At 45.1% G+C, this 17302-nt stretch overlaps 1 protein-coding gene across 4 annotated transcripts in view; it reads left to right on the forward strand.

The window, feature by feature from the left end:
* Nucleotides 1-17302, forward strand: part of AGBL5 (AGBL carboxypeptidase 5) — a 132902-nt gene that overhangs the window by 110307 nt on the left and 5293 nt on the right. For all 4 annotated transcript variants that reach the window (XM_040348254.1, XM_040348257.1, XM_040348256.1 and 1 more), the window contains 3 exons: nt 5471-5592; nt 11358-11401; nt 13723-13886. In XM_040348254.1, coding sequence (XP_040204188.1) covers nt 5471-5592; nt 11358-11401; nt 13723-13886 — 330 coding nt within the window. The remainder of the gene's footprint in view (nt 1-5470; nt 5593-11357; nt 11402-13722; nt 13887-17302) is intronic.

Consider the following 17302-nt stretch of genomic DNA (forward strand, 5'->3'; position numbering starts at 1 on the left):
ACACAGGAGGGGGACAGAGGCTGGGGACATGACACAGGAGGGGGACAGAGGCTGGGGACATGACACAGGAGGGGGACAGAGGCTGGGGAAATGACACAGGAGGGGGACAGAGGCTGGGGAAATGACACAGGAGGGGGACAGAGGCTGGGGACATGACACAGGAGGGGGACAGAGGCTGGGGACATGACACAGGAGGGGGACAGACGCTGGGGACATGACACAGGAGGGGGACAGACGCTGCATGTGTTGGCACAAGTGGCTGCATGTGTTAGCACAGTGGCTGCGTGTGATGGACACAGTGACCCCTCCCGCCCCTGCCTTGTACCGGCCCTGCCTACTGTTATCACCGCGGCGGGGAACATTACAGACAGCGTTCGTTTGAACAGCTGTTTTCCCCGCTGCGCATAGACACTCCCCCTTGGACGGATCTGTCCAATCGCGAGCAAGGGGGAGTGTCTATGTGACTCCCCCTTGCTCGCGATTGGACAGATCCGTCCAAGGGGGAGTGTCTATGCGCGGCGGGAAAACAGCTGTTCAAACGAACGCTGTCTGTAATGTTCCCCGCCGCGGTGATTAACGTGGCAGCGGCGGCGATTTTGGCGGCGGGGGGGGCCGGATTAAAAGGTCCGCCGGGCCGTATTCGGCCCGCGGGCCGTAGTTTGCCCAGGTCTGCTCTAGACAGATCGCATTAATATCTGAGGATCTGCTCGGGGGATGGTTTTTGGAGTATCTTGATCTGCTGAGTATTAAACTTCCTGGATTACATATATTGCTTTTGTGGTTAAGGATCTGGACGTACTGTTGCTTTCTCTCTATGAATGGCAGTATTGAACTCCAGACCAAGACTTATTTGGACATGACACAGGAGGGGGACAGAGGCTGGGGACATGACACAGGAGGGGGACAGAGGCTGGGGACATGACACAGGAGGGGGACAGAGGCTGGGGACATGGCACAGGAGGGGGACAGAGGCTGGGGACATGGCACAGGAGGGGGACAGAGGCTGGGGACATGGCACAGGAGGGGGACAGAGGCTGGGGACATGGCACAGGAGGGGGACAGAGGCTGGGGACATGGCACAGGAGGGGGACAGAGGCTGGGGACATGGCACAGGAGAGGGACAGAGGCTGGGGACATGGCACAGGAGGGGGACAGAGGCTGGGGACATGACACAGGAGGGGGACAGAGGCTGGGGACATGGCACAGGAGGGGGACAGAGGCTGGGGATATGACACAGGAGGGGGACAGAGGCTGGGGAAATGACACAGGAGGGGGACAGAGGCTGGGGACATGACACAGGAGGGGGACAGAGGCTGGGGACATGACACAGGAGGGGGACAGACGCTGGGGACATGACACAGGAGGGGGACAGAGGCTGGGGACATGACACAGGAGGGGGACAGAGGCTGGGGACATGACACAGGAGGGGGACAGAGGCTGGGGACATGACACAGGAGGGGGACAGAAGCTGGAGACATGACACAGGAGGGGGACAGAGGCTGGGGACATGACACAGGAGGGGGACAGAGGCTGGGGACAGGCAGCCACTGTTTAATCAATAACAATTGATTAAACAGTGGCTGCATGTGATGGCACAGTGGTTGCGTTTGATGGGCACAGTGGCGACAATTGATGGCACAGTGGCTGCGTGTGATTGGCACAGTGGCAACAATTGATGGCACAGTGACTGCGTGTGTTGGCACAGTGGCTGCATGTGATGGCACAGTGGCTGCGTTTGATGGGCACAGTGGCTGCGTGTGATTGGCACAGTGGCTGCGTGTGATTGGCACAGTGGCTGCGTGTTATTGGCACAGTGGCTGCGTGTGATTGGCACAGTGGCTGCGTTTGATGGGCACAGTGGCTGCATTTGATGGGCACAGTGGCTGCGTGTGATTGGCACAGTGGCTGCGTGTAATTGGCACAGTGGCTGCGTTTGGGAACAGTGGCTGCGTGTGATTGGCACAGTGGCTGCGTGTGATTGGCACAGTGGCTGCGTTTGATGGGCACAGTGGCTGCGTTTGATGGGCACAGTGGCTGCGTGTGATTGGCACAGTGGCTGCGTGTGATTGGCACAGTGGCTGCGTTTGGGAACAGTGGCGACAATTGATTGCACAGTGGCTGCGTGTGATTGGCACAGTGGCTGCGTGTGATTGGCACAGTGGCTGCGTGTGATTGGCACAGTGGCTGCGTGTGATTGGCACAGTGGCTGCGTGTGATTGGCACAGTGGCTGCGTTTGGGAACAGTGGCGACAATTGATTGCACAGTGGCTGCGTGTGATTGGCACAGTGGCTGCGTGTGATTGGCACAGTGGCTGCGTGTGATGGGCACAGTGGCGACAATTTATGGTGGCACAGTGGCTGCGTGTGTTGGCACAAGTGGCTGCATGTGTTGGCACAAGTGGCTGCATGTGTTGGCACAAGTGGCTGCATGTGTTGGCACAAGTGGCTGCATGTGTTAGCACAGTGGCTGCGTGTGATGGGCACAGTGACCCCTCCCGCCCCTGCCTTGTACCGGCCCTGCCTACTGTTATCACCGCGGCGGGGAACATTACAGACAGCGTTCGTTTGAACAGCTGTTTTCCCCGCTGCGCATAGACACTCCCCCTTGGACGGATCTGTCCAATCGCGAGCAAGGGGGAGTGTCTATGTGACTCCCCCTTGCTCGCGATTGGACAGATCCGTCCAAGGGGGAGTGTCTATGCGCGGCGGGAAAACAGCTGTTCAAACGAACGCTGTCTGTAATGTTCCCCGCCGCGGTGATTAACGTGGCAGCGGCGGCGATTTTGGCGGCGGGGGGGGCCGGATTAAAAGGTCCGCCGGGCCGTATACGGCCCGCGGGCCGTAGTTTGCCCAGGTCTGCTCTAGACAGATCGCATTAATATCTGAGGATCTGCTCGGGGGATGGTTTTTGGAGTATCTTGATCTGCTGAGTATTAAACTTCCTGGATTACATATATTGCTTTTGTGGTTAAGGATCTGGACGTACTGTTGCTTTCTCTCTATGAATGGCAGTATTGAACTCCAGACCAAGACTTATTTGGACTTTGGTATGAATATTTTGTTTTTTATTCTTTGAAGCTTTATGCTTGTGATGTAATAAAAGATGAGGACTATATTGGAATATACATATTACTATTGTGGTCAAAGATTTGGGTGTTCTGTGCATCCTCTCTATTGATGGCAGGATTGATCTCCAGACCAGAACTTTCACTCCAGTAATCTGTATGGAAACTTTTGATTTTACATTACGGAGTGTAGAACATGTGCTCCTGATGAAGATATTTGAAGCATTCAAAATATATTCAGCCTACATGTGGATGTTGAATTGAAAAAAGGTTTGAACTTAATTTTGCAAACTCTGGATATGATGCTATATAGAAGTTTAATATTTGTATAACAAACAATATGATTTTATCAATTTACTTTGGGGTACCATTTTCTATATGCCCACAAAAACAGATCTGGAATAACGGTTTCCACTAATGTATGGTCGGGTGTCTACTTGCCAACATCCCGGATGTATACTCAAAAAATATTTTTAACCTCCTCTAGGAGTTGGGACATTAAAGTGATTGTAAAAGCTTGTTTTTTTTCTAAATAACAAACATGTTATACTTACTTCCTCTATGCTGTTGGTTTTTCACAGAGCAGCCCAGATCCTCCTCTTCCCGGGTCCCTCTTTGCTGCTCTTAGTCCCTCTTCCTTTAAGTATTAACGAACGTTATACTTGTGTACTGTACACCTCTCCTTTTTTCAATAAAAATAAGATTGAACTAAAACATTTGATACTGTGAAAGAACAAGTCTAAAAGGAGAAGCTTTTGTTAAAACATTCCACAAGGTCAAGCAAAAATATGGGGCAATTAAACCGAGAGGAGAAGTACAGCACAAGGAGAAATCCCTTTTGGAAGTAGAGTGTCAGAAAAACTTAAAAGGATCCTTAACAAATACTGCATCCTTGTGTACTTCAAGCACTACACTGAGACAGAAGCTTGTACAGTATATCCTAAAGACCCAACACTCAAACACTATCAAACAAACTTGGCATATGCAGTGTAGTGAGAAATGTAAAGACCTGCACTTTTGAAGAGGCAAAACAACCTCTTAACAAATGAACAGTCCATCATAGCAGGCAAATTCCACAGACTATCACTTGACCGTGTTCCTACACTTTAAAAAAAAAATGGACATTCTTTTGAGGACAGTGAAGTGCCCATTTTGGAAAGAGAGGACAACTGCTTTGCAAGAGGCATGAAAGAGGCCATCTATGTCAAACTGGAACAACCATCATTCAGCAGGGGTGGGGGTCCTTTAACACCATCTAACTTCCACATAAAATGCCAAACCATGTCTACCTTAGAAATTTTACAACAATTCACTTCTACAGCCATGTAACTCAAAAGAATATCACATATACAGACTTTCTGTCATCAAGAATGGGATGATGTAACCAGAGCAAGGGGGTTCCACAACTTTCACACCTCCCATTGTGTTCTAGGATAATCAACATCTGCTTTGACAACATATTCATGCCAAGTCTTGGAGAATAAATGTATGATGCCACATCCCAAAAAAGTCATAGACAATGCCAACAGAAACAAATCCTTCCTAGCAATAAGGGACATTCAAGGCTTCATACTGAGGCAAAAAGACAATTAAATTCCGTAAAAGATATCAAATTTTATTGCAGCAATACAAACCTCAATTTCTGCAATACAAAACACATCACATTAAAACCATAAAAGATTCCGCACAAATTACAAGTTGATGTTTGTATGTTCCCTCTGACTTGGTCCAACGTGTTTCGCAGCCTCCTACAAATTTTAAAATCTCCATGATGCAAAACAATCAAAATAATTTTATATTAAATTCACATTGGGCTACCAAGTTACTATAGGCCGAGCATGCACAAACACTCGGCATCCAAAGGCGACGATGGACCTCCCAAACTCCACCACAATGGGCGCATTGACATTTTCCATGGTAATTGGATTAAGGTGTCCATGCTACCTGTCAGGATATAAATGCTGGGGTATGTTTCAGAATTGGCTTGGATAAGCTACGAAATGTCTTGGGCAGGCCATACATGGTTTCAGTGAATACATTTGCACAATTTCCCCATCAACACAGATAGTGCAGACAGGGTGGGGGTAATTGATTGATTGGATCGATCAACTTGGTACATTCAGCCTGCCCAGTAACAGTTTGAAACTCTATATTCGAACCACGTATGGCTGGCCTTGACTTAGTAGTAAGTCACATTCAATTGGACTTGTTCTATAAGTCTAAAAGAGTACTATGACCTCTATAGTTCATTATCATTCTAGGTTAGGAAATGATGAGGTAATAACATGGTTGCTATGGTCAACAGCATCTGGTCATTGTGCTCCAGATATCCAGACTTTAACATTGCCCATAAAGTCCAATACTGTTGGTGGTGACATATTTTTGTGCACTTGTGTTTTGTGTAGGCAGCGGCTTCACCGGTCTTATCTCCAAGACAAAGCCCTCGGTACAAATCAGGAAAGGCTCACGGGAAGGAGACATCAGCAAGACTCGCATCCGCCCAGACCCCGGGGCCACTCTTATTCAGGTAAAACAAACCAATAATACATAATGTAAAGTTATGCACTTGGGGACTAAGAATATGCATGCATCATACATGCTAGGGGGAGGACAACTGGGGGATCCATAGTGGAGAAGGATCTGGGGGTTTTGGTAGATCATAAGCTCAATAATGGCATGCAATGCCAAGCTGCGGTTTCCAAAGCGAGCAAAGTCCTTTCTTGTATTAAGAGAGGTATGGACTCCAGAGACAGAGATATAATTTTGCCCCTGTACAAATCATTAGTAAGACCTCATCTGGAATATGCAGTTCAGTTTTGGGCCCCAGTTCTCAAAAAGGATATCGGAGAACTTGAGAAAGTGCAGAGAAGGGCAACCAAACTGATAAGAGGAATGGAGGAGCTCCGCTATGAGGAAAGATTAGAGGAACTGAATTTATTCACTCTTGAGAAGGGGGGGATATGATCAACATGTACAAATATATAAGGGGTCCATATAGTAAACTTGGTGTTGAGTTATTCACTTTACTGTCAACACAGAGGACAAGGGGCCACTCTACATCTTGAGGAAAAAAGATTTCATCTTTAAATACGGAAAGGTTTCTTTACAGTAAGAGCTGTGAAAATGTGGAATAGACTCCCTGCAGAGGTGGTTCTGGACAGCTCAGTAGATTGCTTTAAGAAAGGTCTGGATACTTTCCTAAATGTACAGAATATAACTGGGTACTAACATTTATAGGTAAAGTTGATCTGGGGAAAATCCGATTGCCTCTCGGGGGATCAGGAAGGAATTTTTTCCCCTCCTGTAGCAAATTGGATCATGCTCTGCTGGGGTTTTTCGCCTTCCTCTGGATCAACTGTGGGTATATTGGATTGTGCGATATTTTTTATTTTATTTCCTTTATGGTTGAACTAGATGTCTTTTTTCGACCTGACTAACTATGTTACTTCCTGTATATGCAACTTGTATGTTCTTCTTGTGTTTGTGTGTCTTTCCTTCATCAATCCATAAACACTCTTGTCGGGTCATTGGATGGGAGCTTGGCAACAGTGTGTGTGCTCCTTTAACTACGATAGGGGCATGTATTGCAGAAGATGGGCCAGATTCACGTAGAAGAGCGCATCTTTGTGCGGACGTAACGTATCCTATTTATGCTACGCCTCCGCAACTTTGACAGGCAAGTGCAGTATTCACAAAGCAAAGTTGCGGCGGCGTAGCGTAAATAGGCCGGCGTAAGCCCGCCTAATTCAAATGTGGAAGATGTGGGCGTATGTTATTTAAATTTCTTGTGACCCCACATAAATGACCTTTTTTACAACGGCGCATGCGCCGTCCATGAAAGTATCCCAGTGCGCATGCTCCAAATGAACCCGCAAAAAGCCAATGCTTTTGACGTGAACGTAAATGACGCCCAGCCCTATTCGCGAACGACTTGCGCAAACAACATAAAACGTGAAAAATTTGACGCTGTTCCGATGTCCATACCTAACATTGGTACGCCTCATCTACGCCTCATAGAGCAGGGGTAACTTTACGCCGGAAAAAGCCTAACGTAAACAGCGTATCTGTACTGCGTCGGCCGGGCGTACGTTTGTGAATAGGCGTATCTAGCTGATTTACATATTTCTAGGCGTAAATCAGCGTACACGCCCCTAGCGGCCAGCGTAAATATGCAGTTAAGATACGACGGCGTAGGAGACTTACGCTGGGCGTATCTTAGAGACATTTTGGCGTATCTGATTCTTTGAATCAGGCGCCAAGATATGACGGCGTATCTGGAGATACGCCGTCGTATTTCCTACGTGAATCCGGGCCGATGTGTGTAAATTGCACTCCAAATGGTCATTTTAGAGACCTGGCAGATTTGCTGTCCAGTAGCAAACAGAAACATATGTCACTTGCACACATTCACAATATGTCGAGAAATATGGTGGCACCCCTCCAAATGATTGAGTTGCAATGTTTCCATTGAAGGGTACAGTCAAAATAGAAGTAAAATGTATACAATAACCCAACAATTCTGCTAAATGTTGCCTCCCCATTGCTCTGATACCGCCATGTATATTTTATAATAAATCACTGAATACCTTTGTTTTAAGATGTTCTGTGTGGTCGCGTGCCAGCAAAAACTGGTGCAGCTCATTGAAGAATGATTGTTGGTCCTCCACAGGCCACAGAATAGCTATAGCTTTCCAAACAGATGACCTCATGTAAAAACGTTATAAGTAAGGCATTCAGATAGTGATTTATTAGAAAAGATATGTGGGGAGTATAAGAGCAATGGGAATTTAACATTCATCAGGTGTGTTGAGAATAAGAGAGAGCACTCACGTGGCCACATCCGTAAATAGGTAAATATAGGGAGAAATAAAGGGGTATTAAAAAGGTAACCCGTAGGCCGGACTTTAACCGGTTAAGACCCAGACCAATATGCAGGTTAGGACCTGGCCCCTTTTTGCGATTCGGCACTGCGTCGCTTTAACTGACAATTGCGCGGTCGTGCGACGTGGCTCCCAAACAAAATTGGCGCCCTTTTTTCCCCCACAAATAGAGCTTTCTTTTGGTGGTATTTGATCACCTCTGCAGTTTTTATTTTTTGCGCTATAAACAAAAATAGAGCTATACTTTTTGCTATAATAAATTTTCCCCCAAAAAATATAAAAAAAATGTTTTCCCTCAGGTTAGGCCGATACGTATGCTTCTACATATTTTTGTTAAAAAAAATAGCAATAAGTGTTTATTGATTGGTTTGCGCAAAATGTATAGCGTTTACAAAGTAGGGGATAGTTTTATGGAATTTGTATTCATTATTATTTTTTTACTGGTGGCAATCAGCGATTTTTTTCGTGACTGCGACATTATGGCGGACACATCGGACACTTTTGACAAATTTTTGGGACAATTTTTGTCATTTTCACAGCGAAAAGTGCTATAAAAATGCACTGATTACTGTGAAAATGAAAATGGCAGTGAATGGGTTAACTACTAGGGGGCGCTAAAGGGTTAGGTGTGTACTAATGTGTTTTTTCTAACTGTAGGGGGGCGTGGCTGGACGTGTGACGTCACTGATCGTTGTTCCCTATGACAGGGAACAGACGATCAGTGACAAGCCACAGAGAAGAACGGGGAAGGTTTGTTTACACTCACCTCTCCCCGTTCTTCAGCTCCTGTGACCCGATCACGGGACACCGGCGGCGATCGGGTCCGTGGGCCCAGCGAGCGTGGTCACGGAGCTTTGGACCGGGTTCGCGAGAGCGCTGGTTGTGGCGCGCTCACGACCCACGGCTGGGCTCTTAAAGGGGACGTACCTGTACGTCCATATGCCCAGCCGTGCCATTCTGTCGACGTAAATCGTCGTGCAGCGGTCCTTAAGTGGTTAAAGGCACAATGAACAATGGAGAATATACAAAAATATTTTTATTGAGAATAACACATGGTACATAGAAAGTATTAGTCAGGACACATTCAGGGTTTGTTGGGAAAGGAGAGAAACGGGTCTCATTGTCTAGGATAAAACATATGTGTTATAATTTTGTAACATAGTAACACACATCTTAAAAAACATCGTCCTGTCAAGGCGAAGAGCATGGCACAAAAAGACAAGAATAACGGAAATACCTTATGGGAGGATAGTAATGATTTACTATGTTACAAAATTATAACACATGTGTTTTATCCTAGAGAGCGAGACCCGTTTCTCTCCTTTCCCAACGATCCCTGAATGTGTCCTGACAAAGCTTAGCAGCAAAACTCGTTGACGCACAGGGGCTCACTCTTTATCATATATTTTTTATATATGCTTTTTTAATTCTTTCTAATGCTTTCTATGTACCATGTGTTATTTTCAATAAATATTGTAATATTTTTGTATATTCTCCGTTGTTCATTGTGCCTTTAAAGTCCGACCTATGGGTTACCTTTTTGGTACCCCTTTTTCTCTCCCTATATTCATGAGGTGTGTTATTGTGTAGTCTCTCCTTCTAATTTAATGCTACGGTATTCAAAGACATTTTGGAAAATTGTGCCTTTCTCTTCTGGTAACAACAGTTTGGAGAAGGTCCTTTTTTCTTTTCAGACATGACCTTCTGTTTAAAACCAGTCCTATACATGCCGATTGGAAGCCAGGCCTTCTCATCCATTATCAGAACCTGACCTCGCAAAAGGTCCTTTGGCTGAATTGGCACAAATTTCCACAGACACCATACAAAATCTTGTGGAAATGCTTCACAGAAGAGTGTAGGCTGTTATGGCCACCAAGTTTTGAAAATTTAGTATACGCTTCATATGTTCTTATAGACAGGTGTCAGGGATATTAAAGTGTAACCTCTACAGGGAATAATGTGAGTGGTTCTTTGTACTCTGAATGCCCGCTTTGTGTAATCAGGGCAAAAATAGAGATAGAGGGAAGTCCTATACCCCCAGTGGCGGCTGGTGCTCACAATTTTTTGGGGCGCGCAAACAAACTGAAAAAAAAAAAAAAAAAACATCAATTGCTGCCACTGTGCCCACCAGCGCAGCCACTGTTCCCATCAAGCGCAGCCACTGTGCCCCATCAATTGCCGGTACTGTGCCCCATCAATTGCCGCTACTGTGCCCAATCAATTGCCGCTACTGTGCCCCATCAATTGCCGCTACTGTGCCCAATCAATTGCTGCCAGTGTGCATTCCCCGCCCGACACTTGCCTGTATCGGGTGACGGTGCTGTCTTCCACTCTCCGAGTCCTCGATGTCTTCTCCTGTCCTCTTCCTGTCCTCTGCTATGATTGGACATCTGATAGTCGTCCAATCACAGCACCTGTCGCTTCAGCCAATCAGGTGACAGGTAACCATACCCAAGCACCTGATTGGCCGAGAGACAGGTCAGTGTTAGGAAAGCCATTTATTTGCTTCCCTAACACAACACTTGAGTAAACAGCGAACGCACAGCATTGCGCCCGCTGTTTACTACTTTGGAAGCCTATTAAAGCCTATGGCTTTAATCAGGACGCCTATTAGAGCCCACAGCTCTAATCAGGCACTTAAAAAAAAAACAAAAAAAAAAACACTGCTGTAATTCAGATGCCTGGCGCCGGACACCTAAATATTGGGTGGCAGCGGCGACAATGGATAGATTCATGCATTTCATGAATCTATCTATTGGCGATAGACAGGTGGCAGGAGCGAGGGGACGGCCCTCCTGCGCCCTTTATGGACACATTGCCACTGTATACCCCTAAACATCAAAAGTCACAAAATAGCTATGGAGCCTGGCCACTACTGGTCCTCTAAAAATGCTAGTTGTATGGGAGTTGTGTTGAATTATTGGCTTCAAAAATCAAATCGCTGTCGTGCAACCATGACTTTTGTCTGTTTTTTGTTTGATTATTCTGTATTATACAGTGTTTTGGGCTGTCACAGAGTTAAAACCCAGTAAGAAGGCACCACATTCCTATAAGAACCTAAAAACAAGGGAATGTGGAAAAATACAGACTTGCCAAATAAACTTCACAGACCTCAAAATACAAAGCTTTATTGCATAAATAGTTTTTTTTGTATAAAACTTGACATACATATGCTTTAAAAAGATGTGACCCACCATCATGGCAGGAAATGATCCAAATACATATAAACAGAAAACTATATAAAGTAAACCAGATTCGAAAAGTGATGATTGGGAGAACTAATTAAGAGACAGCAATTATAAGCAGATTAAACTCCAGCCTTACTGAGCATGCCTGGAGACATGTAATATAGGTTGTTATTTTACTATAACTTCTGTATGTATAACTTATTTTATCTTTTTTTTTTCTCTAGAACTTGCAGAAAAGAAGTAACAGCCATAGCACAGATTATTCCAGGTATCTTTTTTTTTATTCTTTTAAACCCTTAAAGAGTCACTCCACCCACTGTTTATTTTATATTATTGTGAATACAGCAGGGTGAGAGGGAACAGGGTCAGGGACTAATGGAAGGGGTTGCTTGTTGTTTTTCCACTATCCCTTGAATTTTTTTTTTATCATGTTTTTTCCTATTACAAGGAATGTAAACTTCCTTTGTAATATAAATAAGCATGACAGGGCCTCTTTATTGTGAAGATTTACGCTTCAAAGCAAAAAAGACATTTTGCCTTTTTAAGAGATAAAAAAATAATCATCCCTTTAAGGCTGGAGGGCAGAAGTGACGTTTGACGTTGCTCCGTTGCTTCAAGGGCATAGAGCCGAGTGGGGCCTATCTTGCCCTCACCCAGCTTCCTGCCCAGCCACACAGGGGATCGGATCGGCTCCGGGCTTACCGACAGGTCCGGTAAACTCTGAGACAACCAGGAAGCGGCGGGAGGGAGGGGGGGCACCTCTCCCGCTGCCTATAAAAGTGATCCAGTGGCGAATTCGCCACCGGACCACTTTAATTACACGCCGAATCACCCGCAGTTTAACCACTTCAGCTTCGGCCCCGGAAGGATTTATCCCCTTAATGAACAGGCCATTTTTTGCGATATGGCACTGTCGCTTTATCTGACAATTGCGTGGGCGTGTGACGCTGTACCTAAATAAAATTGATGTCCTTTTTTTTTCACAAATAGAACTTTCTTTTGGTGGTATTTGATCACCTCTGCTGTTTTTATCTTTTAATTTAAAAAATATATATAGTTTTTACTTTTTTGTTATAGTACATATCCCAAAAAAATTAAATTAAATGAAGTTCTTCATAAATTTAAGCCAATATGTATTCTACAAATTTTTGTTAAAAAAATAAAAAAAAAATCCATTAACCACTTCCCGCCCGGCCTATAGCCGATTTACGTCCGGGAAGTGGTTCTGAAATCCTGACAGGACGTTCCAGAACGTCCTGCAGGATTTCATGCCGCGCGCGCCCGTGGGGGCGTGCAGCGCGGCGATCGGTGATGCGAGGTGTCAGTCTGACACCCTGCATCTCCGATCTCGGTAAAGAGCCTCCGGCGGAGACTCTTTACCATGTGATCAGCCGTGTCCAATGACGGCTGATCACGATGTAAACAGGAATGACAGACGCGAGTAGAGGAGAGGCGATCGGCGGCTCTCCTGACAGGGGGGGTTCGCGCTGATTGTTTATCAGCGCAGCCCCCCCTCGGATCGCCACACTGGACCACCAGGGATGCCCACCCTGGACCACCAGGGTGGGCAAAAAATAAAAAAAAGCCTGCAAAAAAATAAAAAATAAAAGTCTGAAAAAAAATAAAAAAAGCATTCAAAAAAATAAAAAAGATGCCAATCAGTGCCCACATATGGGCACTGACTGGCAACCTGGGAAAATCAGTGCTGCCCCACAGTGTCCATCAGTGCCACCCCACAGTGCCCATCCATGCCCAGTGCCCACCTATCAATGCCCATCTGTGCCACCCATAAGTATCCATCAGTGCCACCCATCAGTGCCGCCTATGTGTGCCCATCAGTGCCGCCTATGTGTGCCCATCAGTGCCGCCTATGAGTGCCTATCAGTGCCGCATACCAGCGCCGCCAATCAGTGCCACCTCATCTGTGCCCGTTAGTACTACCTCATCGATGTCCATCAGTGCCATCTCATCGGTGCCCATCAGTGCCGCCATATCAGTGCCCGTAATTGAAAGAGAAAAACGTATTTACAAAAAAATCAACAGAAAAAAATAACGTATTTTTTTTTCAAAATTTTCAGTCTTTTTTTAGTTGTTGCGCAAAAAAAAAAAAAACAACGCAGAGGTGATCAAATACCACCAAAAGAAAGCTCTATTTGTGGGGAAAAAAGGACGCCAATTTTGTTTGGGTACAGTGTAGCATGACCGCGCAATTGCCATTCAAAGTGAGACAGTGCTGAAAGCTGAAAATTGGCTTGGGCGGGAAGGTGCGTAAGTGCCTGGTATGGAAGTGGTTAAGCGTATATTGATTGGTTTGCGCAAATGGTACAGCATTTACCAACTATGTGATAGATTTATGGACTTGTTATATGTTTTTACTAGTAATGGTAATCTGCCTTTGCAATCACTTGCTTTGTGGCTGTAAGGATGTGCAGACTTAGTTCTTCTGGCCTTCAGTTGAGAAGGGCCTCTAAGGGGGTTTAGTGGCACTGTTTGGTGGAAGAGGGTTTGGATGGTTATGGATGTTTTTATGCAGCTGAAATCCCAGTATAGTTTGCTAGTCATATATTTCACTGCCAACCTCTCTGACAGGTCTCTGGAAAGTTTGGGTGTGCGTCCCAGCCGGATCCCAGTCCGGAGGAATGGGCTACTGCATACCCAGAGCCTCGTCCATGTCACCAATGAGCGGGATTCCCCCATCCTTAGAGTGTGGAAATACACTGCGGACCAGACCCTGAAACACTGCGCACTCACAGGTAAGGGGGTGTCTGAAATGTAATCTGCATTCCTAATGCTAGAGGGTGAGGTACAGCACAGTGTATAGAATGTACTCTACATTCTGAGTGGTAGATAGTGAAGTACAGCACAGTGTATAGAATGTACTCTACATTCTGAGTGGTAGATAGTGAAGTACAGCACAGTGTATAGAATGTACTCTGCATTCCCAGTGATAAGGAGTGAGGTACAGCACAGTGTATGAAACCCATTTCTTCATGCCCAGTGATAGGAGTTGCAGTACAGCATAGGATATAGAATGTACTTTGTAGTCCCAGTGGCAGGGGGTGAGTTACAGCATAGTATATAGAATGTACTTTGCAGTCCATGTGGAAGGGGAGAGGTACAGCATAGTATAAAGAACAGTGGCGGCTGGTGCTCCAATTTTTTTTTTGGGGGGGGGGGGGCCTCGATGTATTCTCCCACCCTCGACGACGCTTCAGCCAATCAGGTTACCGGTATCCAGAACCGGTGAACCTGATTGGCTGAGATGCCTGTCAGTGTTAGCTAGGGAACGCATCCCTTGTGCGTCCCCTGGTTAACTATTTGAAAGCCGATTACAGCTGCTGGCTCTGATAAGCACTTCCAAAGCCAACCAGCTGCTGTTATTCAGATAGCCAGCACTCACCAGGGGGCCGATCATCTGAATAGTGGGCGGCAGCAACAATACATGGATTCATGCAATGCATGAATCTATGTATTGTATTCAGTGGCGGTGCAGGAGAGAGAGGGGGCGGTGCTCCTGCGCCCTCTATGGACGCACCGCCACTGATATAGATTGTACTTTGCATTCCCATTGGCAGGGGGTAAGGTACAGTGCAGTGTATGAAATGTACTCTGCATTCCCAATAGTAGAAGGTGAAGTGCAGCACAGTGCATGGAATGTAGTCTACATTCCAAGTGGTAGGGGGTGAGGTACAGCACAGTGTATGGAATGTACTCAGCATTCCCAATGGTAGGGGGTAAAGTACAGCACATTGTACAGAATGTACTCTGCAACCCCAATTGTAGATGGTAAGGTAAAGCACATTGTATGGCATCTACTCTGCATTCCCAATGGTAGGGGGTAATGCACAGCAGAGTGTATGGAATGTTCTCTGCATTCCTAGTTGTTGAGGGTAGCAATGGAAAAGGCCAGAGAAAAATTGAAAAAAACATGGAAAACTGTTTTTTCCCCAAATAAGTTTTTTGTTTTTTCTGGAAAAATTGCACACAAAAAATGTGGAATATGTTCTTTTACAATGATAATATATCTGTGACATGGTATTCAAACTAAATAACATGAAGACCTTAAAGGGGTAGTAAAGGTAAAAAAATGTTTTCCTAAATAGCTTTCTTTACCTTAGTGCAGTCCTCCTTCACTTACCTCATCCTTCCATTTTGCTTTTAAATGTCCTTATTTCTTCTGAGAAATCCTCACTTCCTGTTCTTCTGTCTGTAACTTCACACAGTAATGCAAGGCTTTCTCCCTGGTGTGGAGTGTCGTGCTCGCCCCCTCCCTTGGACAACAGGAGAGTCAGGACGCCCACTAACACACAGCTCCTTCCTCTATCTGCAACGTAGAGAGCGTTCTGACTCTCCTGTAGTCCAAGGGAGGGGGCGAGCACGACACTCCACACCAGGGAGAAAGCCTTGCATTACTGTGTGGAGTTACAGGCTGAAGAACAGGAAGTGAGGATTTCTCAGAAGAAATAAGGACATTTAAAAGAAAAATCGAAGGATGAGATAAGTGAAGGAGGACTGCACTAAGGAAAAGGAAGTTATTTAGGAAAAAAAATGTTTTACCTTTACAACCCCTTTAACTACTTCCCGTTGTGGTTCTGTTATCCTGACTGGACATCATATGACATCTTTCAGGATAATATGCTGGCTCGCGCCAATCGGTGGTGCTGTGTGTCACTCTGACACACCGCATCTCCGATCGTGGTAAAAAGCCTATGATAGAAGCTTCTTACTACGTGATCAGCTGTGACCAATCACAGCTGATCACAACGTGAACCAGGAAGTGCGGTAAATGGCTTTCCTCGGTTCACGCTGACAGGGAGAGTGGATCGGTGGCTCTCACTGTCAGATTGATTATCAGCACAGCCTCCATGAGAGGTGTCCTTCAACTGCCAGTCTGTGTCCCATCAGTAGTGCCTATCAGTGCCCATCTATGTGCCAATCAGTGCCCCATCAGTAATGCCTGTCAGTGCCCTTCAGATGTCAATAAGTAATGCCTGTCAGTAGCTCCTCATCAGTGCTCCCTATCCAGTGCCATCTATCAGTGCCCACCAGTACAACCTTATCAGTGTTGCCTCATCTGTGCCCGTCAGTGAAAGAGAAAACAATATTTTATAACAGAAACAAAGAAAACATTTATTTTTTTTGAAAATGTTGGTCTTTTTTAGTTTGTTTAGTAAAAAAAAAAAAACCCCAGAGGTGATCAAATCTCACCAAAAGAAAACTCTATTTGTGGGAAGAAAATGATAAAAAATGTAGTTTACGTACAGTGTTGTATGACCGTGTGACAGCACTGAAAGCTAAAAATTGTCATGGGCAGGAAGGGGGGAAAGTGCCCAGTATTGAAGTGGTTAATGAAAGATTTCTGAGACTTTATGTAAAGTCTTAAATGATTACAAGTTCTCTCAGCTGAAGACAGGCAAATCCAGGAATACAGTTCAAGTAACACTGTATTTATCAATGCAGTTATCAAGTAAGATGCATTTTCATTTCTGCCACTAGGGGGGGTACTGCAGGGGAAAGGCTCCAGTTTAGTTTGCTTGTGAGCTCCATCTTGTACCTCCTACAGTTTGGGTGATTGTTGGGATACAGATTATAGTTTCTGTCCTCTCGGGTCCTAATTGAAAGGTATAAGGGTAAATTTGACAAATCAATTTATTTTTATAACCTTTAAATGATTCCGATTAGTCTTCCCCACCATCACAGTGTAATGTTTCCCTATAGTCTGCTCAGTAAATTGGGTTTTCATTTCCGCCTTTCAGTAAAGAGACCAACATCTAGAGTTAGAAGAAATTGCACAGTTGAAATGTTTCCAAAGAGCAAAGCTGCAATTTGAAAATATTGTGAGAAGAAATGTTCTTTTCCAAATGCTACAAGGATGACAAAACACACCCTGGCTTGTCAGAGGTACCCTAAGGACATAAAAAATACTTTATGGAATGAAATGACAAGAACCAGAACGAAAGGGCAAGGAGCTTTTCCCTCCAGAGTGTACTTTTACTTCAAGCATAATTCTTTTTACACTGTATTTTACATTCCCAGTGTAACAAAATCACTTTCAACTTCTCCACACTGAATCTGTTTTTAAACTTTTTCCAAAATGTACATTTTTTCCCCTGAAACAAAAACAGGGGAAAAAATATTTTTTTCCCATGACTACAACATTTTTGAAAAT

This window comes from Rana temporaria, chromosome 4 (genome assembly GCF_905171775.1).
Source record: "Rana temporaria chromosome 4, aRanTem1.1, whole genome shotgun sequence".
In the NCBI taxonomy this organism is placed as follows: Eukaryota; Metazoa; Chordata; class Amphibia; order Anura; family Ranidae; genus Rana; species Rana temporaria.